Below are 23,995 nucleotides of genomic sequence, written 5' to 3'. Positions count from 1 at the left end.
AACTTACCATGCCCACATCTTAGCACTTTGAGACGTCTCTTCTGATTGAGACCACCACCGATGACTCCATGTCATTTGGACAGTAAATTTTAAGCTTGTGTTTTCATTTCAGACATGGGTGCACTCTGGGAGCTGTGGTCTTGGTTCGCCTGCAGTGCTGCCACATTACAGCAATGACATTGACATTGACATTGACAGCATGTGACAACCTTAATGAGTGAGAGGAAAGCAAAGGCCTAGAAAGGTAGAGTCCTGGTGACATTGAACCGTCTGGTCACTGAGCATCTGAGGCATTTAAGCTGGCCTTCATCCAGGGACACAGAATTCCATGCCCTCGCCCAGGCCCGCCCCAAATAACTGCCAGGCTATTATGCAAGTCTATGCAAAAAGGACGAGCATAATCGTCCTTGGCACTTAAGGGGTTAATACGCAACAATATACGCAGCACCATTGCTTTGTAAACAGGTTTCTCTTGGCACGGTTACCTAAGATTAATAGATGTTTGGAAATTCCACTGTAGACCAACGTGTTTGCATCTAGTCGGTGCCGCACCCAATTGACACTGTTCCAACACACACCATCAGCAATAAGCCTGCACCCACACGCGCAATTATTCCATTCGCTTTATCATTGACAGATTACAATGGTAAACCCATTCCGCCCTCCTCGTAATGGGGCCCTGTGTGTGAAGATCAATCTGTTGTAATTCATTATATTTTTAGCTGGTTATTTATAACACGCTTAGTATCCAGAAGTTTCTAAGCGCAGACCCAGGAATCAAACCCATGTGGGTACCCGGGGATCGAACCTGTGTTGCTCCATGTCGTTTTGCTACCAAGGTGAGCGCGTTGCCCCTGAGCTATGCTCCCAACACCTCTGACCATGCAAATCATATTTCACAGGACATTATTGCATTAGCTGCCAGAAAAATTGAAAATGAATATACATTATTTAAAACTGTTTCAAAAAAGGTAGCAGGCGCCCTTCTCCAGAAAGAACATGGCATGATGACCTGTTCTGTGGTTTTTTCCCACTTTGAGAGTCCGCAGCCACACTTTAGCTCACTGTACCTTTCGTAGATGGGAAAATACCCATTTGCATATCAGTCTTTGTCCCGCCCACATGGGCAGTCCAGCACCAAATGTCCCGCCCACATGGGCAGTTCAGCACCGAAATGTTATGGAAATTCCCTTCTGAACAAGAGTACCAACAGCAACCCCATACACGTGTTTCAGCCTTGTTGGGCCTCATCAGTGAGGTAGAGCTGTGCCTCTCTGAGCACAGTGAGCAGGGAGTCCACGTCTGGGTTCCCCCAGGTAACTCAGGGTGACCAACCCCAAGTTCCTTGCAAACATTTCAAAAAAGGTAGCAGGCGCCCCTCTCCAGAAAGAACATGGCATGATAACCTGTTCTGTGGTTTTTCCCACTTTGAGAGTCCACAGCCATCGCTTTATTCTCACTGTACCTTTTGTCAAGTATCGGCAGAAATCATCAGTGTTAGGATGCCGTAATTATCCGGCTTCCACGGCTTCCACGAGACCTAATACTTGTGGTTCTCGTATTTGCCGACGAACGGTGGTTACGGTCCCTTTAAGACCTCGTCTGCCGGGAGCTTGGAAGTTGGCATGGAGACGATGGCGTCCTCTCACGTCTTTCACTTTTCCCCGTACACGTTGAAAGACATATAGTGATCATGTGACTATTATTTAAGCCACGCCTGTGAGTTTTGCCGGCGCTTCTGAATCTTGTATTCTAGCGGCTTGCTTTCTCTCATATCCAGGTTCTTGTCCCTTTTGCCTTGTTTTCCTGTTTCTCGACCTCGGACTGCCTCCGGACGCGACTTGCTTACTCCTTTGTACTTTTGCTGCCAGTCCTGCTCATCGACCTCGGATCGTCCACGGACCTGCATTGCTTACTCCTTTGTACCTTTGCTGCCAGCCCTGCTCATCGACCTCGGATCGTCCACTGACCTGCATTGCTTACTCCTTTGTACTTTTGCTGCCAGCCCTGCTCATCGACCTCGGATCGTCCACGGACCTGCATTGCTTACTCCTTTGTACTTTTGCTGCTAGCCCTGCTCTTCGACCTCGGACCGTCCACGGACCTGCCCTGCTACTCATTTGTACTGTCTCCCGCTTACCTTTTTTTTTTTTCTCCTGCATTGGAACTCTGCACCATTGGTACACGGACTAGAGACTGCCTTTAATGTATCTTTAGGCGTCCTCGTGTCGTCGGGTTAGATTTTGCTCTTTGGACATTCAGCTTGGATCTTCACCCTGCTTCTTGCTTTGCCTTCATTTCTGGATTGATTTCCTGGTCCTTTCGTTTAGGGTTTGCCACTACCTTACTTCTTATTCCTTCCTGGGGATATTCGGAGATTCGGAGATTCTGAAGAACCGCCCAGTTTAGTGGTTGGTTTCTATTTTGATGTCTGCATTTTTGGCATAGAGTCGCATCAGTGTGATTATTGCTCTTATTGCAGCTGTCTGGGGGTCTTGCCTGTACACCTTGAGAAGACATCCCGTTCCAGTATCCTGTTCCATGCGGTTCTGGATTCTTCATTGGCATTCCATCTTTCCGCCAATCAATTGTTCTGGTTGTTCATTGTACTGACTAGTTCGGTAGATTGGCGAGAAGAATTCCTCGGCTACACTACGAGGGCAAGAGCGCTACTGACATATTCAGAAGCCTTCTATATAAATGGATGCCAATGAGTCTTTGACAGCCATCATGCAATTGGTGGCGGATCTACGCAGTGAAATGGCTAATGCCCATGCTGCCACCGAAAGACGCATTGATGAGCTGCAGGCTGGTTTTCAGCCCACCGGTGCTGGGGCGCCTTCGCCCGCTGTGGCATCGGGTTCTGGGCTATCTCCTGCCCGTTCTGACACTGGGCCAGTGTACCTGACTGCTCAGTTTCCCTTGGCTCCACCAGAGCGGTTTCTAGGTGACCCTAAGGCCTATCGAACCTTCCTTAACCATTGTAGGTTACACTTTCTATGTAGGCCAGCCTCGTTTCCAGATTCAACCACTAAAGCGGCCTTCTTATTGTCACACTTGGGTGGTACGGCGGCGGCATGGGCCAATCCACTATTGGAAGAGGGCAGTCACCTCTTGTACAATTGTGACGCGTTGATTGAGGCTATGAGTCGGGTTTTTGATACGCGGTATGCTACGCAAGCCACCGACTTACAGTTATTGGCCTTACAGCAGGGAACTTCTACCCTGTTGGCTTATTTAGCCAAGTTTAATCAATTGGTTGCCAAAACTAATTGGCCAGAGGAGAAGAAGGCATCCTTATTTTACAAAGGGTTGTCTGATTCCCTTAAAGATACTCTATCCACGGTACCGGTAATCCCTACAGCGTTCTCTGAATTGGTTGACTTGGTACTCCAAATTGACTCTAGACAAGCAGAGAGAAGGGGGGAACGGAGACCGCTTCCTCCTCTTACGACCGCCACGTCAAATCCTACCACCGGGTCCTCAGAACCAATGCAAATCGGAGCACTGCGGGGACCGTTGTCAGCAGAAACAAGGGAACACAGGAAAAAGAACGGCCTTTGTTTCTATTGTGGGTCATCAGATCATTTACTACGATCATGTACTAAGAAACCTGTTAAGAAACAGGGAAACGCGAAAGCCCGGCAATAGAAGGGGTTCAGTTGCCGGGTGGTTCTTGCAGCAACCCCCTCATGTCTACACCTTACTGTTTATCCGTCACTCTTAATTCCACCTCCCTCGGTAGGCAGGTGATTCCAGTTGTTTTGGATTCAGGTGCCACGGGGAACTATATTGACGGTGATTATGCTCGAGAGCTGGGTATACAGATTGTTTATCTAGATGACATTCTGATTTACTCCCCCAACCATAAAACCCATGTTGTTCATGTCAGTAGAGTCTTACAACGTCTGCGGGACAATCATTTATATGCTAAACTGGAAAAGTGTCTCTTCCACATACAAGAGGTCGAGTTCCTTGGCTTTAACATCACCAACAAAGCAGTCAAGATGAGCAGATCTAAGGTCTCTGCTATTCTGGATTGGCCGGTTCCCAACAATCTGAAGGCGTTGCAATCCTTTTTAGGTTTTGCGGACTTTTATCGACGTTTTGTTCAAGACTTTTCAGCCATTGTCTGTCCCCTTACGGCTCTGACTAGCTCTAAGAGATCTTTCCATTGGAATGGGGAGGCTCAACAGGCGTTTGATTCTCTGAAGTCCGCCTTCACCTCAGCACCGGTGCTCCAGCATCCGGACCGAATCCAACCGTTCATAGTCGAGGCTGATGCTTTGGATGTTGCTTTGGGTGCTATCCTGTCCCAACATTGCCCAGATGATGCAGGTTTACATCCAGTAGCCTTTCATTCCAGAAAGTTAACGCCTTATGAAAGGAATTATACTATCACGGAGCGCGAATTGTTGGCTATCAGGGACGCCTTCTTGGTTTGGAGGCATCATTTGTTGGGTTCTCAAGTGCCTGTTCAGGTGTTCACGGATCATAGGAATCTCTTGGCTCTTCACTCAGTGAAATGCACCACTGCACGGCATGCTCGCTGGCATGAATTCTTTTCAATGTTTGATTTCACTATTTCCTATCGTCCTGGTTCTCAGAATTCTAAAGCGGATGCTCTCTCTCGTCTACATGGACCCGCCAAATCCTCTCACGCCACTGGTGTACCTTTGTTACCCACTCAGGTGGTGTGTGGTTGCTCTTTACGTCCGTCACTTAAGTCCTTTATACAGGAATGCTTCGAAACGATCCGCCAGAAGTAGCCAAATACAGACTGGAGATCATAAATTCATTGCCCTATAACCAGGGTAAAATATTCCTGCCTACTCTAGGGACGCGACGTACTGCTATACAATGGTGTCACGATTCATCTCTGGCTGCTCATCCAGGTATTAGGAAGACGGTTGATCTACTAAAAAGATGGTGTTGGTGGCCATCTTTATTGCAGGATGTTACTGATTACATAAATACATGTTCGGTTTGTGCTCAGTGTAAGACATCACATGGCAAACCCGTGGGTTTGCTACAACCTATGCCTCTTCCAGATCGCCCTTGGTCCTCCATTTCCATGGATTTTGTTGTGGAACTACCTGTGGTGAAAGGTTTTGATACTATTTGGGTGGTCATCGACTATTTTACCAAAATGGCACTATTTGTACCTTGTCAAGGGATCCCTACTGCTCCTAAACTGGCGGATCTCTTTCTGCGGAACGTGTTTAGGTTGTTCGGTCTTCCTTCTATAATCATCTCCGACCGCGGTCAGCAGTTTACTTCACGCTTTTGGAGAGCCTTGTCGGCTGCTTTAGGTATTGAAGCTCGGTTTTCAAGTGCGTATCATCCTCAGACGGATGGGCAGACCGAACGTCTGAACGCTACTATGGAACAGTATATAAGATGTCTCATCTTTCAGTGTCAGGACGATTGGCTTTCGGTACTGTCCATGGCCGAATTTGCCTATAATAATTCGCTCCACACTGCTACACAGGTTTCTCCTTTCTTTGCCCTTTATGGACAACATCCACGTTCCTTGCCTCTTGCCCCTGAACTGCCGGCTCACAACCCTGCTGCCCTTGCCTGTGTTAGGGACATTTCCGGCACCCATGTCCAGGTTAAAAGACAGTTGTTGGAGGCTCAGAACAGGACCAAGTTTTATGCAGACCGGCATCGTACCCCCGCTCTGGTGTATCTCCCAGGCATGAACGTGTGGTTATCTACACGCAACTTACGCCTGCCTGGTCAGAGGAAGTTCCTTCCACGTTTTGTCGGGCCATATGCTATATCGCATGTCATTAACCCGGCAGTGGTGCGTTTGGTTCTCCCACGTTCGTGGAAACTTCACCCAGTATTCCACGTGTCTTTGATTAAACCATGCCGTCTTGATACCCGTCTTCCCTCCCATCCTCCGCCTGTCAGGGTTCGGGGTGCTGTGGAGTATGAGGTTTCAGCGATCTTGGACACCAAGGTTCGGAACGGTAAAAGACTCTATTATGTTGACTGGAAGGGTTATAGTCCGGAGGATCGCACCTGGGAACCATATGAGAACATACATGCCCCGGTTTTGTTGTCCCGTTTTTGGAAATCTCGGAATGTGGGGGCCTCTTTGGGGAAGGAAACTGTCAAGTATCGGCAGAAATCATCAGTGTTAGGACGCCGTAATTATCCGGCTTCCACGGCTTCCACGAGACCTAATACTTGTGGTTCTCGTATTTGCCGACGAACGGTGGTTACGGTCCCTTTAAGACCTCGTCTGCCGGGAGCTTGGAAGTTGGCATGGAGACGATGGCGTCCTCTCACGTCTTTCACTTTTCCCCGTACACGTTGAAAGACGTATAGTGATCATGTGACTATTATTTAAGCCACGCCTGTGAGTTTTGCCGGCGCTTCTGAATCTTGTATTCTAGCGGCTTGCTTTCTCTCGTATCCAGGTTCTTGTCCCTTTTGCCTTGTTTTCCTGTTTCTCGACCTCGGACTGCCTCCGGACCCGACTTGCTTACTCCTTTGTACTTTTGCTGCCAGTCCTGCTCATCGACCTCGGATCGTCCACGGACCTGCATTGCTTACTCCTTTGTACTTTTGCTGCCAGCCCTGCTCATCGACCTCGGATCGTCCACGGACCTGCATTGCTTACTCCTTTGTACTTTTGCTGCCAGCCCTGCTCATCGACCTCGGATCGTCCACGGACCTGCATTGCTTACTCCTTTGTACTTTTGCTGCTAGCCCTGCTCTTCGACCTCGGACCGTCCACGGACCTGCCCTGCTACTCATTTGTACTGTCTCCCGCTTACCTTTTTTTTTTCTCCTGCATTGGTACTCTGCACCATTGGTACACGGACTAGAGACTGCCTTTAATGTACCTTTAGGCGTCCTCGTGCCGTCGGGTTAGATTTTGCTCTTTGGACATTCAGCTTGGATCTTCACCCTGCTTCTTGCTTTGCCTTCATTTCTGGATTGATTTCCTGGTCCTTTCGTTTAGGGTTTGCCACTACCTTACTTCTTATTCCTTCCTGGGGATATTCGGAGATTCTGAAGAACCGCACAGGTTAGTGGTTGGTTTCTATTTTGATGTCTGCATTTTTGGCATAGAGTCGCATCAGTGTGATTATTGCTCTTATTGCAGCTGTCTGGGGGTCTTGCCTGTACACCTTGAGAAGACATCCCGTTCCAGTATCCTGTTCCATGCGGTTCTGGATTCTTCATTGGCATTCCATCTTTCCGCCAATCAATTGTTCTGGTTATTCATTGTACTGACTAGTTCGGTAGATTGGCGAGAAGAATTCCTTGGCTACACTACGAGGGCAAGAGCGCTACTGACACCTTTTACAAATGAACAAATTTGTTTGCATATCAGTCTTTCTCCCGCCCACATGGGCAGTCCAGCACCGAAATGCTATGGAAATTCTCTTTTGAACAAGCGTACCAACAGCAACCCCATACACATGTTTCACCCTTGTTGGTCCTCATCAGTGAGGTGGAGCTGTGCCTCTCTAAGCACAGTGAGCAGGGAGTCCACCTCTTGGTTCTCCAGGTACCGCAGGGTGACCAACCCCAACTTCCTTGCAAACATTTCAAAACAGGTAGCAGGAACCCATCTCCAGAAAGAACATGGCATGATAACCTGTTCTGTGGTTTTTTCCCACTTTGAGAGTCCGCAGCCATTGCTTTTTGATCACTGTATCTTTCACAGATGGGAAATAACCATTTGCATATCAGTCTTTGTCCCGCCCACATGGGCAGTCCAGCACCGAAATGCTATGGCAATTCCCTTCTGAACAATAGTACCAACAGCAACCCCAGACACGTGTTTCAGCCTCATCGATGGCTGCGAAATCTCAAAGTGAGAAGAAAAACACAGAACAGGGTATCATGCCAAGTTCTTTCTGGAGAGCGGCGCCTGCTACCTTTTTTGAAAAATATTATTTAAAACTGTACGGAATTTGCAACAATAATACTATATTAAGTGGTATCCAGTTATATTTTCGAATGTAATAATTTCAAAGTCAAAATGTCGAAAATATTATTTCAAAAATGTTTGTCGAATAAATAATAAATCAAATTATTCTAAATTCAAAATACAAGGTAAGTGGTATATTAAATATTTTATTTAATAGTAATAGTAATATATTAAATATTTTATTAAATACTAACAGTGGTAAATAGTAACAGTGGTATATTAAAAATATATATTAATAAATAGTAATAGTAGTATATACAAGTTAAGTGGTATAATAAATATTTTATTAAATTGTAACAGTGCTAAAATAAATATTTTATTAAATAATAACAGTAGTATAGTTGAGTTGTAACTGAGTTTTAACTGCTATTTATTATCACCACTAGATGGTGCCATTGTATAACAAAAGATATTTTAACATAAATATTATAAGTTCTTAAATTCTTTACGTAACTGTACGTATGCATTACGTTTACGTAAGTGCCATTTTTGAAGTCCGTTAGTTCCGCTCTTTCGTTCCAGTCGGGTGTACTCGTTGCTGTTTCCTGGATTTTTTATTTTTGGATAATTTTTGTATTTCCATCGTGGGATTCCTGGAACGGATGGATTGTTTTTTTCCGGTGGACTTTTTTTTATCGTCGGATTCATGAAACGGACTATGGTTTTTTTACTTGGATTTTTGGCTTTTCAACATCCGGATTTTACTTTTCGATCATGGATTGGATTATGGATTGTGATTTTTTTGTTGTTGCTGGATTTCACTTTTCGATCATGGATTGGATTATGGATTATGTTTTTCTTTGGCTGGATTGCACTATGGATTTTTAATAGGACGCTCAGTGGATTATGTTTACTTTTGTTTGGGACTGATTGGCATCGTTCGGTACGTTCGATTTTCCATGGAGGATCGAGGATTTTCCAGACTGTGAGTACATTAACATTTTAAATTATAAGCAATTGATTCTAAATGGTTGTATGTTTCTTCTGTTTCAAACTGTTTTACTATATTTTGAATCCTTTGTTCATAGTCACAATATTTCTTTTTTTTTCAATTGTGTGTTTTCAAGAGAAATGCTCTGTGATAATTTAAATTCCTGTGCAGATTGTTCCGATATTAAGTCTTTCATGAAATGCCACAATGTTGGGTAGTTGGTGTTAAAGATTCTGTTAACCCTGTTGTGCCACCCTTCTAACATATTGTTGTTTTTTGCCCTTCCTTCAATCACTGCATTGTAGCAGTTCAACTATGATACCTGATATTTGGGTCTCCTTCGTGTGCCATTTCACGTTAATTGTCCTAACCATGTGCTTTCCATGTAATCCATTAATTCTGTGTTCTGTTCCTCATTGTTTTGAAGTAATCTGTGTCGATCAAATGTTCGTAAAATGTAATTACTTTGTCTTCTTTTACAAAGGCTAATGCGAACAATTTTTTTACATTATGTTGGAAAGTGCTATCTTCGATGTATTTGGTATTGAGCCCTAGTTTTTGCAGTTTCCTCCATATTGCCTGGGTAAAATGGAAAAAACATTCTTGTATACTGGTTTCTTTATATATTACGGTGAATGCCTTGATTTGTGACAGTTCGTAGTCCATTATGATGGTGGCAGGTTTTTTTCTCAGGCATGGCTGCTTTAATTTTCTCAAACACTATTTTGTACATTTCCTCTGTTTTTTTGGGCATCAAAACAAAGATTAGTGGAATTAGATGGTTATTAATTGAACCATGTACACTATAAAATTGCTGGAAAGGTTATGGGCACGATTTGAATGTGGCGTCGCTTTGCCAAATGTCACATTTACCAAGCTGCCTTAAATTACTGTTTGTTGTGAACATTATAACTTTTTCATCCTTTAGTTGTATTGTTGTGTAATGAAAATGTTCCCCTTTTTCTGGTTTTTTAAATATTTCCGGTATGCTTATTTCTTCGTAATTTCTGGGTGCTGGCGGTAGATTTTCTTTTTGTTGTTTTGTTCTACTTATTGTACGCTGTATATGTTTTTCCGATGGCATATGTGCCGATACTTGCAATGGAATTTTGTTGCACGTTCGAGCAATCACAGACCCGCTGGCCTCAGTCGGGTTTTCCATTGCTTTTCTTTTCAGTTCATTCATTGTTTTTTTAAACACTATAGTGGTTCTGTCAGGTAGATGGTTGTGTTCCTCTTTTATTTTTACCATTGTATTTTCCGTTATCACTCTTCCTGTACACTTTGTTTTTGTATATTCTGTGCACTTCCAATATGTTCTTTTGTTTTTTTTAATTCTTTATTGTATACGTATCCCTCACGAATCAGCTGTTCTCCTCCTTTCTGAGACGTAACATATTCCACTTTCTCGCTCATCTTATATCTGAAATAACGAAAAACAACGTTTCACTATTTTTGTTATACATTATGTATAGATTAATCTTCTTATAGCCTATATTAATTTCTATATTTTTATGTAATATTACCTGTATTTACGTCAAGTAGCTGCAGTGTACTTTTTTCTGTTTGCTCTGACCTCAGGTTCTGTCAGATAATGACAGTTTGTCGCAACTGTCATCTGTTCGCCAGCGTTCATTTAAGGTTCTTTACTCTGGCTTTCACTCATTAGTTTAACGCTTAGTAATTGTACTTTATGTGCTTTTCGTCATTCATAATGTGTAATATATGCCTAATTTTCGCAGAGGGTGCGAGGGTTCCGTGGGGGGTTGAGGTGGACCCCCTCCCATAACAACGTACTTTTTTTTGGACAAGTACCATTGATATTTTGGCATTGCGTTATCAAATTTTTTTTCAAATTTATTTTTTCAAACAAATGACCAGGGCCATTTTAAGTATGTAATTTCGACATATTCACATTCTAAATATTTTTTTTTGACATTTTTGTTTTTCAGTAATATTTTTTCGATAATATCACTATATACCATATTAAGTCCATGTAATAAATTACAGATCAATGAATGCATATTTTTATGAGCTCAAACACACAATTCCATTGACCGTGATGGTGATTCACCACCGGGATAGTTCATGCTTGCACATTCATAGCTTTCTTCAAATAAGAAAGGTGAAAAGGTTTGTGCTTATCAGCCACGCGAGGGGAGGGCTGCAGCAGCAGTACCCAGCAGTACCCAGGGCGTAGGCAAATTCTTTTAATGCTCTGCCCATAAAAAACATTCACAGGAAAGGGTCAGCCACAGGTTACAGAGACTGGACAGGGCAAAAATGGTATCCGGTTAAATGTTCAAAAACATATTTTCGAAATGGCAAAATGGCAAAAACATTTTTTTTTATTTTATATATTTTATTTTAGTTTCGTTAGTAAAAAAAAGTGTCAATAAAATAAACAGGGGGGTTGAGGGGAAACCCCCCAATTTCAAAAATAAAATTTAAAGAAACATGAAAAAAAAAGTTTCGCCAATTTTGTGTCGACAAAATTGTATTTCGAAAATATGGCGTTTGAAAATATCACTATAAACTGGCAAAAAGATATGTCGGAGTACAGCTGGTGCAAAAAATGAGAATGCGGAAGTGGGGCGGAGGCTGGTGGCGTCTGCAGGCGAGGATGGGTGGAGAGATATGGGGCAACAAGGGCACGAAGAGCACAGGCACAGAAACCTAGGATGAGACGGGCATGGAGAACTTGGGCACTGAGGCAGTGGTAGGAGATGACAAAGGACCTCCCTGCGGTGGGAGGAGCATACAGAAAGCACAATGTGGCTTGGCCAATAGAAGAGGAAAGATGAGGGCACAGCCAATCAGTGCAGCAGGGTGTTTCCTCAAAGAAGACTGGACCGACACCCATCAAGTGGGGATGGAAAAGGTTCCCTTCCCCTTCCTCTCTTTCCAAAAGCATCGAAACGATGCAAAGGTTCATAAAATGGGAATCGAATTTGACGTTTTTTGGTTGATGACTATTCGATGAGATGAAATTAAGACGATTACATCAATTGCAATCATCATGTGAAAAGAGCCCTCTTATTGGAACAAAACTCACAGCATTGACTGATCAATGACCTCTGGAGAAGGAAGGGAACTGTGATGTTTTACTTAAACTCTGATTGAGATTTAAGGAAATAAGAATGGGTTCCAGCTGTGTCATGTTGCATATACTGCACTGGATCACCGCAGTGGTGGTCTCAGAGCCCCGGGCTAATCTGGAGATCGCTGTTGTTGGAAATGTTCAGGGGAAAAAAGTCCAAAGGTTTTTTTTGGGAAAAATAATCTCTGGTCTTTTCTCCCTTGAAGATTTCTGTCACGGGCGTCTAACCCCGATCCGTAGATACTAGTGTTTGGCTGTTCGATGGGCTCTGCATGTGCTGTAGTCCCACATTTTTTGACCCCGGATGGGATCAAGGCATTCTCCCAAATTATAATTGGCAAGCTCCAGGTGCAGCCCGGTCTAGAATTAGTGGAATTTAACCTACATGAAGAACACAGCAAGGAAATGTACATGGGAAGACAAAACAAAGGTAGACAAAAACTGAACAAGACACCTCATACACACATATATAGTTTATATGGTGTCCAGTTAAAGTATCGGTTGCAAAAGGATTGAATACAAAAGGTGTGAGTACATTGTCTCGAAAAACAATAGGGTCGATTGGTCAAAGGGTAGAAATATATTCAAAACTTTTCGATTTTTGTTTACATGTAATAATGACATTCACAGTTTATGTTTCCATTAAATGTATTTATTTGACATATTTTTATGTTAAATGTTCAATTTTTTGCAACTCTTGTTTAACATAATTTATTTAATGTAAAACCTTTTTTTAAATATGTAGTCATTTAACATTATAACAGTTTTTTTTTATTAATATTAAATATATATTTGTTGTTTTAACTAAATAATTAAATATATTTAATGCCTTGTAACATGCAAGCAAACGTATTACAAACGTATTCCTTTTTGACCACTTGGTGGTGCTGTTGGTTTACTTTTTGAACTTGAAAGTCATATATATGTTTTGATTTGTCTTTAACGTCTGACGTATTACGTATTACGTAAGCTAACGTAGTCGCCATTTTTGAAGTCTTTCGTTAGCGGTACGGATGCTTGGTGTGCGCGCTCCAAGTTTTCAATGGATTTCTGTTTTTTTTTCCAACGGATGGATTTTTCTTGTTTTTTTTTCTGCAAGGATGCTTTTTCTACTGGATTGAAGCCCTTTTTGCACGGATTTTATGGCTTGGTGCACGCGTTCCCACTTTTTAATGGATTTGTGTTTTTTCCAATGGACTGTTTTCTATTGTTTTTTTTCTGCAAGGATGAGTTTTCTCTTGGAATGAAGCCTTTTTTCTATTTTTTTCACTTGGATTCATCGATTTACTTTATTATGGAGTTCTGACTTGGATTTTGGTTTCTTGATTTGGATTATGGTTGGCTCCTCTTTTGGATTGTTTTTTTTCCCGGTTTCCAGCATTTGGTGTTTCCATCCGGTGTCCAGAAGTGGCGTTTTCCAGTGAGTCTGTTTTTAATTTTTGTTAACATTTCAAGTTATATGCTATAGCTTCCAGGAATTGCATTGGTTCTATAGTGTCAAAACTGTTCACAATGCTGGTTATTTGTTCTTCCTAGTCTCTGCATTTTATTTTGTTTTTAGGTTGGTTTTCCATGGATATTGTTTGTGCCAGTTTTATTTCTTGAGCAGTTTGTTCAGATAGTGCCATAAGTTGGGATTGTTGGTGTTGAATTCTCTGTTGATTTTACTGTGCCATCCCTCCTGTATGTTATTGGTTCTTGGCCAGTTTTCTTTAACGGATTTATGGCAATTCCATATGTTTATTTCGTATTTCGCTTTTCTCCTTGTGCCATGTCGTGTCAGTTGGCCAATCCAAGTACACTCTATACAGTCCATTAAATTGCTTAATTCCTCTTCATGATTATTATAGTATTCTGATGAAATCAAAGTGTCATAATATTTGACTACCATGTCCTCTGCTCTCTTACAAAAGCTAATGCATATAATTTCTTGATTTGGTGTTGGAATTCACTGTCCTCTACGTATTTTTTCCTTAATCCTAGTTTCTGAATTTTTTTCCACAATGATTGTCTGAAATGAAAAAAACAGCCCTGAATGTGAGTGTCCGGATATATTATAGAAAAAGCTCTCAGTTGTCCTTTCTCAAAATCCATGATTATTGATTTTTTTTTTTTTCTGGCAATGATTCTCTGATTAATGTATATATAAATGTGTACAGTTCCTCTGATTTTCCAGGCATTAAAACATAAATTAAAGGTATAACTGTCCCATTGACTGTTCCGTGAATACTGTAAAATTGATGGAATGGTGCTGGACATGATTTAAATGTAGCGTCCCCGTGCCATGTAGTCGAATCCCCCAAGTGTGACTTTAAGTTGCAAACATTTTAAAAATGTCACTGTTCACATCTAATATTTTCCACAAAAATTGTTCACTCTTCTCTGTTTTCTGTAAAATTTCCAGTACTATTACATTTACATATGTTTGAGGTGCCATTGGTAAATTCTCCTTGCGTTGTTTTTGCTTGTTTACACTTCTTTTCATTAATTTTGTATTTGGCATCTGTGCGGCCACATGTGGTGGTAATTTCTCATAGGCTCTGTTTATTAGTGAACTTGTCGCCTCATTTTTATTTTCTACCACATTAAGTTTTAGCTCATTTATTGATTTTTTTTTTAATTAAGATTGTCTGGCATATGATTATGCTCACCAGTTAACCGTATATTTTCCTTTTCGGTTATAGCTCTTCCAGTGCATTATAATTTTTTATAATCCTTGCATTTCCAGTAACTTATTTCCTTTCTTGTACATTCCCTGCTGTAGATGTAGCCCTCATATACCAATTGTGAACTTCCCATCTGTGATTTAATGAATTCCATATCCGTTCGAAATTGTATCTGAAACAGTCAATTTTATAAATTAATTTAACTGTTTTCCTGTAATGTGCTAACTATTTTTTAATTTCGCATGTTTCATGTGTTTTACTTACCACTTTATTTCAGTCACAAATACGTTATTCTCTCGCTCGTATCTGTCAGTTGTTCTCTCTCTGTCACCTTCCCTCACGAACTGACAGTTTGTTTTCAACCGTCACCTGTGCTTATGGTTTCGAAAGAAGGTGCTTTACTCTTCATCTAGATGTTGTCCTTTAACCCTTTCTCTAGCTGATTTACCTTTATTACGGTTTTCAATGTTTGAGCCTTTTGTTTCAAGCAAATGACCTGTTTACATTATGTGTATGGGATGTCGATCCTTTTACTTTCGATCCTTTTGTTTCAAACCTTTTGTCTTTCGATCCTTTGTTTTCGGTACTTTAACCTATAACCAGTTTATATATATCTAGTATAGCTAGATTCTTTAAATTATACTCTCTGCCGATCAGGCGCTTTTCCAAGTAGAGAGTGTGTTGGGGGGCGGGGGGTAGATCTCTCTCTTCCGTAGGAGCCTCCCACTGTAATGGCCTCCCTTCCCCCCTCAGGCTGAAGCCAGATCTCCTTAAGTTCCAGAAGCTTCTCAAGACCCTCCTTTTCTCTTACTCTTTCCCTTCCCCCTCCCCTGCTAATGCCCCCCTCTACCTCATTTTGACTGGCTGCCTGGTTCCTTCGACTACATACAGGGCACCAGGCCCTCCTCGCCCAGTCTACCCCTGCACTTCGTTCTCTCCTGACCCCCATACCCCAAATATGCACTTTCCCTACCAGGCCCCCCCTCCATTGTATACTAGTCTTGCAGGGCCTACACCCCTACTGAGCCTGATCCAGCCCCGTCCTTGCACCAAGCATGTGGACCCTCATTTCCTGCACTAGCTGCTTTCCCCTGGCACTTGGCCACCTGTCCTCTCCGTAGCACTCGCCTAGCCTCTTCCCCCTCTCCCTTGATCTCCCCCAGCACTTCCCTGCTCTCCACTCTTTCCTTTCCATCTTATATTAAGGCATTCTGCTCTGACCTGCACCCGCCCCTCCCACTCCCCTTTACTTCTTGTTAGTGCACTTGCACAATATGAATGACACAAGGCCTAGTAGGGCCGTTTTTTGTTTTTCATCTCTGTCCCGTGCAGAGGGAATGTGACCTAGCAGTTCGGGCTGGACTGCCCCTTTTGGGGTGGGGCCAAGCCTGATTTGCATATGGTCTTTTCCCTTCTGTAATGGCTTGGCAGGCGAAGAACGGTGGTCTGGAGGGTTGCCCAGAGCAACGCCAGTGGTTAAGATTCATTCTAAACCTTCCAGCCATCACCTCTTTGTTTTTGCTGTGTCACCCCGAGTGGGACGGGTATGCCCAGACGTGGGTCCCGTGCCTGCTGGGCCTAGAGACCCAAGCTACTCCTCACTGATGAGCCCCAACAAGAGCGAAACATGTTTGGGGATGCTTGTGGTCTCGTGCAGAGGGAATGTGACCTAGCAGTTCGGGCTGGACTGCCCCTTTTGGGGTGGGGCCAAGCCTGATTTGCATATGGTCTTTTCCCTTCTGTAATGGCTTGGCAGGCGAAGAACGGTGGTCTGGAGGGTTGCCCAGAGCAACGCCAGTGGTTAAGATTCATTCTAAACCTTCCAGCCATCACCTCTTTGTTTTTGCTGTGTCACCCCGTCCCCCTACACCTCCTTTGTCCTGTGGCGCCTTGAAACACCATTTGCTGTATACGGCAATTATAAATACCCAATAAATAAATAAATACTTATCACCCATCATCTTGACTTAAGTTAACCTGCGGCTCTGCTGATGCTTTGGACGACAACTGCCATGCCAACGTTTGCAGACCCTTTGTTTAAGAAGTGATTACATCCTAAATCTATTCCTCGAGTTGTGGCTTTATAGTTGATTTCCAGAGCTTTCCGTTTGTAATATTTCAAAACTTCACAACAGGATTGAGCAACTTTGGCAATAATTATGTTGACCCACCTATCTGGAGGTTTAAGCCTAATAGGTTGATTAACAGAAATCTCCATGCTGTTTTACCTGCGTGTGATATGGCCGCCATATTAGATGTGCAAGCACAGTGTGGCGACAAAGAAGGAAGAGTCTGATTAAGTGCTGCAATGGTGATTGTTATAGACTTTTATTTAACCAAAAGAGAAACCTATCTATACTTAAGTCTAATGGGGTTTCCCTACCTAAATTAATGAAACTAGGGTGCTTGTCAGGAAGTCTGTGAAAGTCCAAATCAAAAGGCACCATCCCAGTCCAGAAGCTCCCACGCCAACCCTGTCACTACAAGAAACAATAGTAAAGTCTGAGTTCTGATCGTGACCCATGAGAATGACTCCCTTCTCCTGGGTGCAAAGTGTCTCAAAGACAACAAGTTTTCTCAAAGTCAAAATTCCATTAAAGTTCCAAGCGTTTCGTAATGTACAAACAATTCTACAGGATCCTCGTGGGGCTTGGAGAATGACTCCCTTCTCCTGTCTGGTTCCCCAATGTTCCTTATCGTTTTCATCCTCTGCTTTTGACATGGTCAACCATGCCATCCTGCTCAATCGTCTCCGGCACAACCTTGGTATTACTGATCAGGGCCTGGCCTGGTTGACCTTTCTCACCAACTGTCCCTCTTAGGTCCAACTGGTGTCTTTCCTCTCTTCTCTCTCTCTCTCTACTTGTGGTGTTCCCCCGGGGTCTAACCTCTCACCCTGGCTCTTCAACCACTATCTGGCACCTCTTGCCCACTGCATCCCTACTTTCTGCTCCAAGTTTCAATTTTATTGGATGACACTCAGCTCTCTTTCAGGCTCCCCTCAGCCACCTCTGTGTCTTCTCTCATACCAGACTGTCTGACCGTAATTCAGAATGATCTCTGTCTTAATGCCAATAAGACTGATATCCTCCTCAATGGGACACTCGCTCCCTCCCTTCCTCTCTCTCTCTCTCTCTCTAGCCGTCCACTCTTGGCCCTCTTCCTGTTCCTTCCTGTGAGGCTAAGAACCTTGGTGCCATCTTCGACTCCACCCTCTCCTTCTCTCCTCAAATCTCTGACATCTCTAGGAAGTCTAACTATCAGCTGCACCTCCTCAGAGGTATTCCTCCCTTTCTCTCTTCCCCTAAGAGCTCACTGTCTCCAGAGCTCTGGTCCTCTCTAGGCTTGACTATTGCAACAGCCTCTACTCTTCGACCTTTACAACCTATCCAGAACAGGACTGCAAGACTTGTCCTTGGCCTCATGCCCAGGGATCGTATCTCTCTAGTTCAGAAATCTCTTCACTGGCTCCCCATGACTGAAAGGATCAACTTCAAGACCCTCTGCATTGTCCACAAGGCCTTCTGAGACCTGAGACTGCTCTACCTCCAACTTTCTCTTTCAAAACATCTTTCTTCTCAAGCTCTCTACTCATCCACCTCCAACTCTATGAGGGTCAGATGCTTCTCCAAGCAGAGAGTTGGGGGCAGATCTATCTCCTTGGCTGGGGCCTCCTTCTGGAACAGCCTCCCTGCCTCTCTCAAACTTGAGCAGAACCACCTTCGGTTCCGGAGCCAACTCAACACCTTCCTTTTCGCTTCTGCTTTTTCTCTCCTATCCCCTGCTGATGCACCTGACTGCTCCATGCACTGGTCACCTGGTCACCCTCTGAACTCAGGCCCAGGCCCCTGCATGTCCAGTTGCCCTCTCACTGCCTCCAGGCTCCCCATCACTTAAGGGTCTGTATCTGCAACACTACAGTCCCTTCTCTCTGCACTTGTGAGCCACCAGCTGGCTGCACTTCTGAGTTAACTGCACTTCCCCCTTCCCTTCCCCCCTGGCACATCTCCCATTCCCTCTTCCCCGCACTTGCGCGATCTGAATGACACAGGGCCTTGTAAGATCGTTATTTTGTTCACCCTTGATTCCCTCTCCTTGTCTTGTCGCGCCTAGAAACACTTGTGTACATAAATGCCACATCATATCATATATCATAAGAAAACTTGAAACTTCCTTGAAGGAACTACAACACATTTTTCTTTCTTTATCTTGTCCCCACTGGGACGATGACGATGTTCCCTGAGTCCCTCTCGGCTCTCCAGCATCACACTCTTGTGGAATTGCCTTGGGAATTGTGCTGCAAAGTGATCCACTACTTCTTCATGATTTACAGTCTCGAGTCTTCCCGGCCCCCTCCCGGATTTGTAGTTGTTCCTGTTACCTTCTCCCTGGGAACTCTTCACCGGCTTCGCTAGGGGTCGCAGGTACACTCTCTCAACTTCAACTTCTTCTTTCACACTACCTCTGTGGTGTGCTTCTCTTCATGGCTGATTATTGTTGGCGGTCTCGGCACTGTTGTTGGACCACTCAGTCCACCTACGACAGATCACGCCATCAGTCTTTTGTATTCATCGCATACTGTCCTTTGTGGCTCTGATGTAGGCTACAGTAGGAGGTCTCGGCACCGTTCTTGGACCGGATGGCCCACCCACTACATGTCGCATCACCACCTTCCCATCTCTCCAGGTCTACTGCGTCCGTTCCCAACTGGCTCGCAAGACACTTCCCAGGTGCCCCGCTCTTCATCTCTTTAACTTTCGAGATGTGTCTTGCAGCAGTGTCTCGCAGCCCACGTACAACCTTATGGGCTCTGATGAGGCCATCTCACTCACTGGGTTTTCCTTCTGGAAGTACAGCTTTCAGCTTACCAGAACCGTACGGGCCATTGCAGGATGGGTCACAAGACGACAAAGAACTCACTCCTTCTTTGCTGTTCAGTTTAAATAGCGGAGACGGCCCTGGCGTAACGTCATTCAAATTTACAGCAGCTCTATAATGTTCTCAAGCTCTTCTTCATCCCTCTACCTTTTACATCAGGTTGGTTTGATATTTTACAATAACATATAGTTTTGGATGTGATTTAATGGGTGGTCAGTCATAATGTAGAATGCAATAATGTAGAAAGTCAAAATGTTGAAACTTTTTTTAGAAAACAATTATGTCGAAAAACAATGTCAAATTTTTTCTATATTTATTCGAAATGAACATATATATATTTTTGTATTTCATTTAACATGTATGTTTTGTAACAGTAACTATCATTTTTTGATTTAACATTTATTTTATATAACTGTTAATATCTTTTTTGTAACTATAAATATCATTTTTTCAGTTAACATGTATGTTTTTGTAACAGTAAATGTCATTTTTTCATTTAACATTTAAATATATAAATATATATGCTTAGATAACTTTAAAATACATTCCAACTTGCAATATATTTAACGTCCATCAGATGGTGCTATTGCTCTTTAAATATGTATTTAACAAAATATAAAGTTTGTTATTGTTTATTACGCATGTTACGTCCTGCTACGTATACGTGACCGCCATGTTTAAAGTTCATTTAGCAAACGGTTCTCCCGCGGTCGCCTCTCCGTTGCTCCGTTCATGGATTTTTTGGGATTTTTCTTGGTTTTCTTTTTGGATGAAGCTTTTTTTTCCACTGGATTAACCGGGTGGTTTGGATGTATTGGATTTCCTTATTTTTTTGGTTTCGGGTTTTCGCTTGGATCAAAATCATTTTTCTTCCTGGATTATTTTTTTTTTCTTGCATTTTTTCTCGGAACATTCACAAGGATTGCAGCTTCAAACTCGGATTTATTGGGTTTTTTGTCTTGGATTGCTTGTTTTTTTGTTCCTCACTGGATTTGGAATTTTGTTTGGTTGCTGATGCCGATGTGGTTTTATGGATTTCCTGGTTGGTTTTTCTGGATTTTCCGCACCTATCCTACATCGGATTCCACATGACTACGAATCGTAAGTATTATTAACATTTTAAGTTGAAAGCCACAGAATTTAAGTAATTTTCCTTATTGTCCACGTTAAAATCTTGTACTAGTTTTACCAGTTTACTGTCATAATCCCTGTATTTTTTGCGTTTCGGTGCTTGGTTAGCCAATGAAAGTGTTTGTGACAACCGAAATTCTTGGTGCTGTTCTTCCTTTTTTAAATCTCGCAAAAAGTGCCATAAATTTGGATTGTGTATGTTAAAATTTTTATTTAAGTGGCTATGCCAGTCTTCTAGTGTGTTGTTGGTTCATGGTGTATTTTCCAACGTTGCCTGGTAACAATTCCATAATTGTATTGGGTATTTTGGCCTGCGGCTAGTTCCTCTCCGAGTTAACTGCCCTATCCATGTGTTTTCGAAGTAGTCCAGCAAATCAGTATTGTCCTCTTCATGATTTTTATAGTATTCTGTCTCTATTAAATGTTCATAAAAATCAACAACATTATTTTCCTCTACAAATGCCAATGCAAACAGTTTTTTTTATGTTAAATTGATAGCAACTGTCCTCTGTATACTTAGTACCTAATCCCAATTTCTGTATCTTTCGCCAAACACACTGCGTAAAATGAAAAGAACATCCCTGAACCCTCGTCCCTTTGTAAATCGAAGAAAATCCCTTAATTTGTGATGATTCTTAGTCCATGATTATTGTTTCTGGGTTTGATTCTGGTGCAGTGTCTTTAATTTTAATGTACATTATTATTTATGTTTCCTCAGTTTTCTTAGGCATTAAAATATATACAAGTGGTATTATTTTTTCGTTTATTGTTCCATGTACTGTGTAAAATTGATAAAAAGGTTGCGGGCACACCTTAAATGTAGCGTCACTTTGCCATTTTTTACTACGAGCCAGATGTTCAAAGTTCGCTGCAGTAGAAAATACTAAGATTTTTTCACTGTTTAACTCCATTGTGGCGTGGTAAAAATGTTCACCTTTTTCAGTTAGTTTGAAAATATCTGGGATTGTTATATCCTCATAAAACATTGGTGCCGGTGGCAGATTTTCTTTTAGCTGTGTAGTGCGGTTTATTGTGCCCTGCAATAATTTCTCAGCCGGTAAGTGAGCCGTTATATGGGTTGGTAATTTGCCACAAACATCTTTAAGGACAGATCCACTAGCTTCCCCTTGACTTTCAATGGCTTTTCTTTTCAGTTCGGTTAATGTTTTTCTGATGATGATATTAGTTTGATCTGGCATATGATTGTGTTCATGTTTACCTTGTACATCTGAGCCCACTGTTATCGCTCGTGCGTTGCATTTCGTGTTCGTATATTCTGTGCATCGCCAGTAAACGCGTTCTTTATTTTGGCATTCTTTATGGAATACGTACGAATCAAAACTAACTGCTTTCCTCCCTTTTGCGTGGTTATGAATTCCACTTTGTTTTCCATTTTCTATCCTAAAATAAATGATAAAATTTACTTTATTATGTGTGTTTTTATTCTACTGTGTGTTATATGATATATTTATATTTAGTTACATGTTCGTTTGTCTTACCTGTTTTGGGTCTCAATCAGATCCAATCGATTTCCTGCAGTACGCCCTCAGGTGATGTTCTGTCAGGTAATGACGGTTTTCCACAGCCGTTACTGGTTTTTTGGTACCAAAACAAGGTTCTTTACTCGTGGTTGTCACCTATGAGTTTAACCATTTCTTACCCTCTTCTTTCGAGTATGAGGGATGAGCGGGTGATCAGAGGTGGGGGGTGGGGGGACGTGGCTCAGGGCGTCAGGTGAGGAGGGGTTGGGGGGGAACCCCCCCCCCTAGTAAACGATACTCGTCCTGTTTATTTATTTCGTGTTATTGGTCATATTAATTGACATTTTTTTGACATTTTTTTTGTTGAAACATTGACTCTTTTAATGATATCTATATGTTTTCGACATTTCTTTTTTTGGCATTTTTTTTCAACATTTTTGTACTTCGACATTTTTTTTCTCGACATTATCACTATAAACCGATCTTATGTATAGAAGATTCAGGCACAAGCATCAGCCTGCAGGGTTGGGGTTTACAGGGGCTGTGTCTCCCACTTGTGTCCTTATCCCCAGGAGGGGAGTTCCTCCCACATGTTACCACCCGCAGGTGTTAGTGGCCTCACCTCCCTAGCCTCATGGAAAGGGGCTCCCCCCTGCAGAGAAGTGACGCTATGTGGAGGATCATCGCAACAACCAGTGATTTGGAGTCCAGTGTGAATGATCTCCTTGGAAACTGGACTTTGCAAGTGCCATAAATAACCTAGGAACCCATAGTTGGACTGTCAACCAATAGCATTTGATGTGTGAAAGTTGTTTTTGTTAGCAAACAAAAATGGAATATGATTTGTCAATTCAATTAACTTCAAAATGATTTAAGGGCTGTGCTTCTGTGTTTCAGGCAAAGATTGGAAAGCCTTGTTGGATGCAAACATGTTCCTTGAAGCTTGCACACATGCCCACGAACAAGATAAAACCAACCCTGCTTGTGCCGATTCCTTCTACGAGGACATAGCACGCCACATGTGGAAAGTTCTGGGAGATTTCTTCTCTGGGACTCTGCACACACACGAACCGCTGAGGCAGGTGGCGGAATCAGTGAAATGGGAGAAGAACTTGCAACAAGAGTTCCTGGAAAAGAGCTTTGATGCTGATGGCGGTGTCCAATGGACTCCCAAAGGCTGGGAAGCCCAACTGGAGAGCTGTCTTAAAACAGCGATCAACCTCTTGATTCCCTCATTTTCTTCTAGAAATAGGACACTAAGCGAACACCTAAGCCACATTGAAATCATTCTGGATTCGAAATTTTGGAAGAATGCACCCATTCTCCAAGAAGTCGGACTGTTCATAATTTATGTAAAATGCTTTGATCGGTGCATTCATGAGCACCTTGAAGCTCTCCTAGCAGGCTGCCACGATTATGGAGAGTGTGCATTGCTTTATATCTGGGTCACTAAAGATTTCAAAAGGTAAGCCCTACCAATCATCTGATCTATTGGCTGAACACTGTGTTAGCACCCCTGCGACTCTGATCCTTGCCATGGCAAAAAATGAGATATGAAATTATATTGAATTTATCCAAAACAAAGTGTTGAGTTTTTCCACAAGCCCACATAGTTCTTTGTGTACCAGGGAAATGTTATTTATTATTTATTTTTTATTGAGTTAGCTGAAATTAATCAACTTTTTCAATCATTGCATTTACATAATACCAAATGAAAAAGAAAAAGATACAAGAAAATACAACAATTCAAACATTAAAATAAAATGAAAAGTAAGAACATATTCACACATTTTAACATCTTTCAACACATGTTAAAACAATTCCTTTTAAAAGAAAGAAAAAAAAAATATC

At 42.4% G+C, this 23,995-nt stretch overlaps 1 protein-coding gene across 1 annotated transcript in view; it reads left to right on the top strand.

Moving 5' to 3' along the window:
• The window catches only part of LOC138527230 (uncharacterized), a 95,293-nt gene that overhangs the window by 60,892 nt on the left and 10,406 nt on the right, over positions 1-23,995 (top strand). Inside the window, exon 2 of the mRNA XM_069638346.1 lies at positions 23,042-23,609. Coding sequence (XP_069494447.1) covers positions 23,042-23,609 — 568 coding nt within the window. The remainder of the gene's footprint in view (positions 1-23,041; positions 23,610-23,995) is intronic.

Source organism: Ambystoma mexicanum, chromosome 14, assembly GCF_040938575.1.
Source record: "Ambystoma mexicanum isolate Mex_15411 chromosome 14, UKY_AmexF1_1, whole genome shotgun sequence".
NCBI classification, from domain to species: domain Eukaryota; kingdom Metazoa; phylum Chordata; class Amphibia; order Caudata; family Ambystomatidae; genus Ambystoma; species Ambystoma mexicanum.
This window is presented reverse-complemented; position numbering and strand designations above follow the sequence as displayed.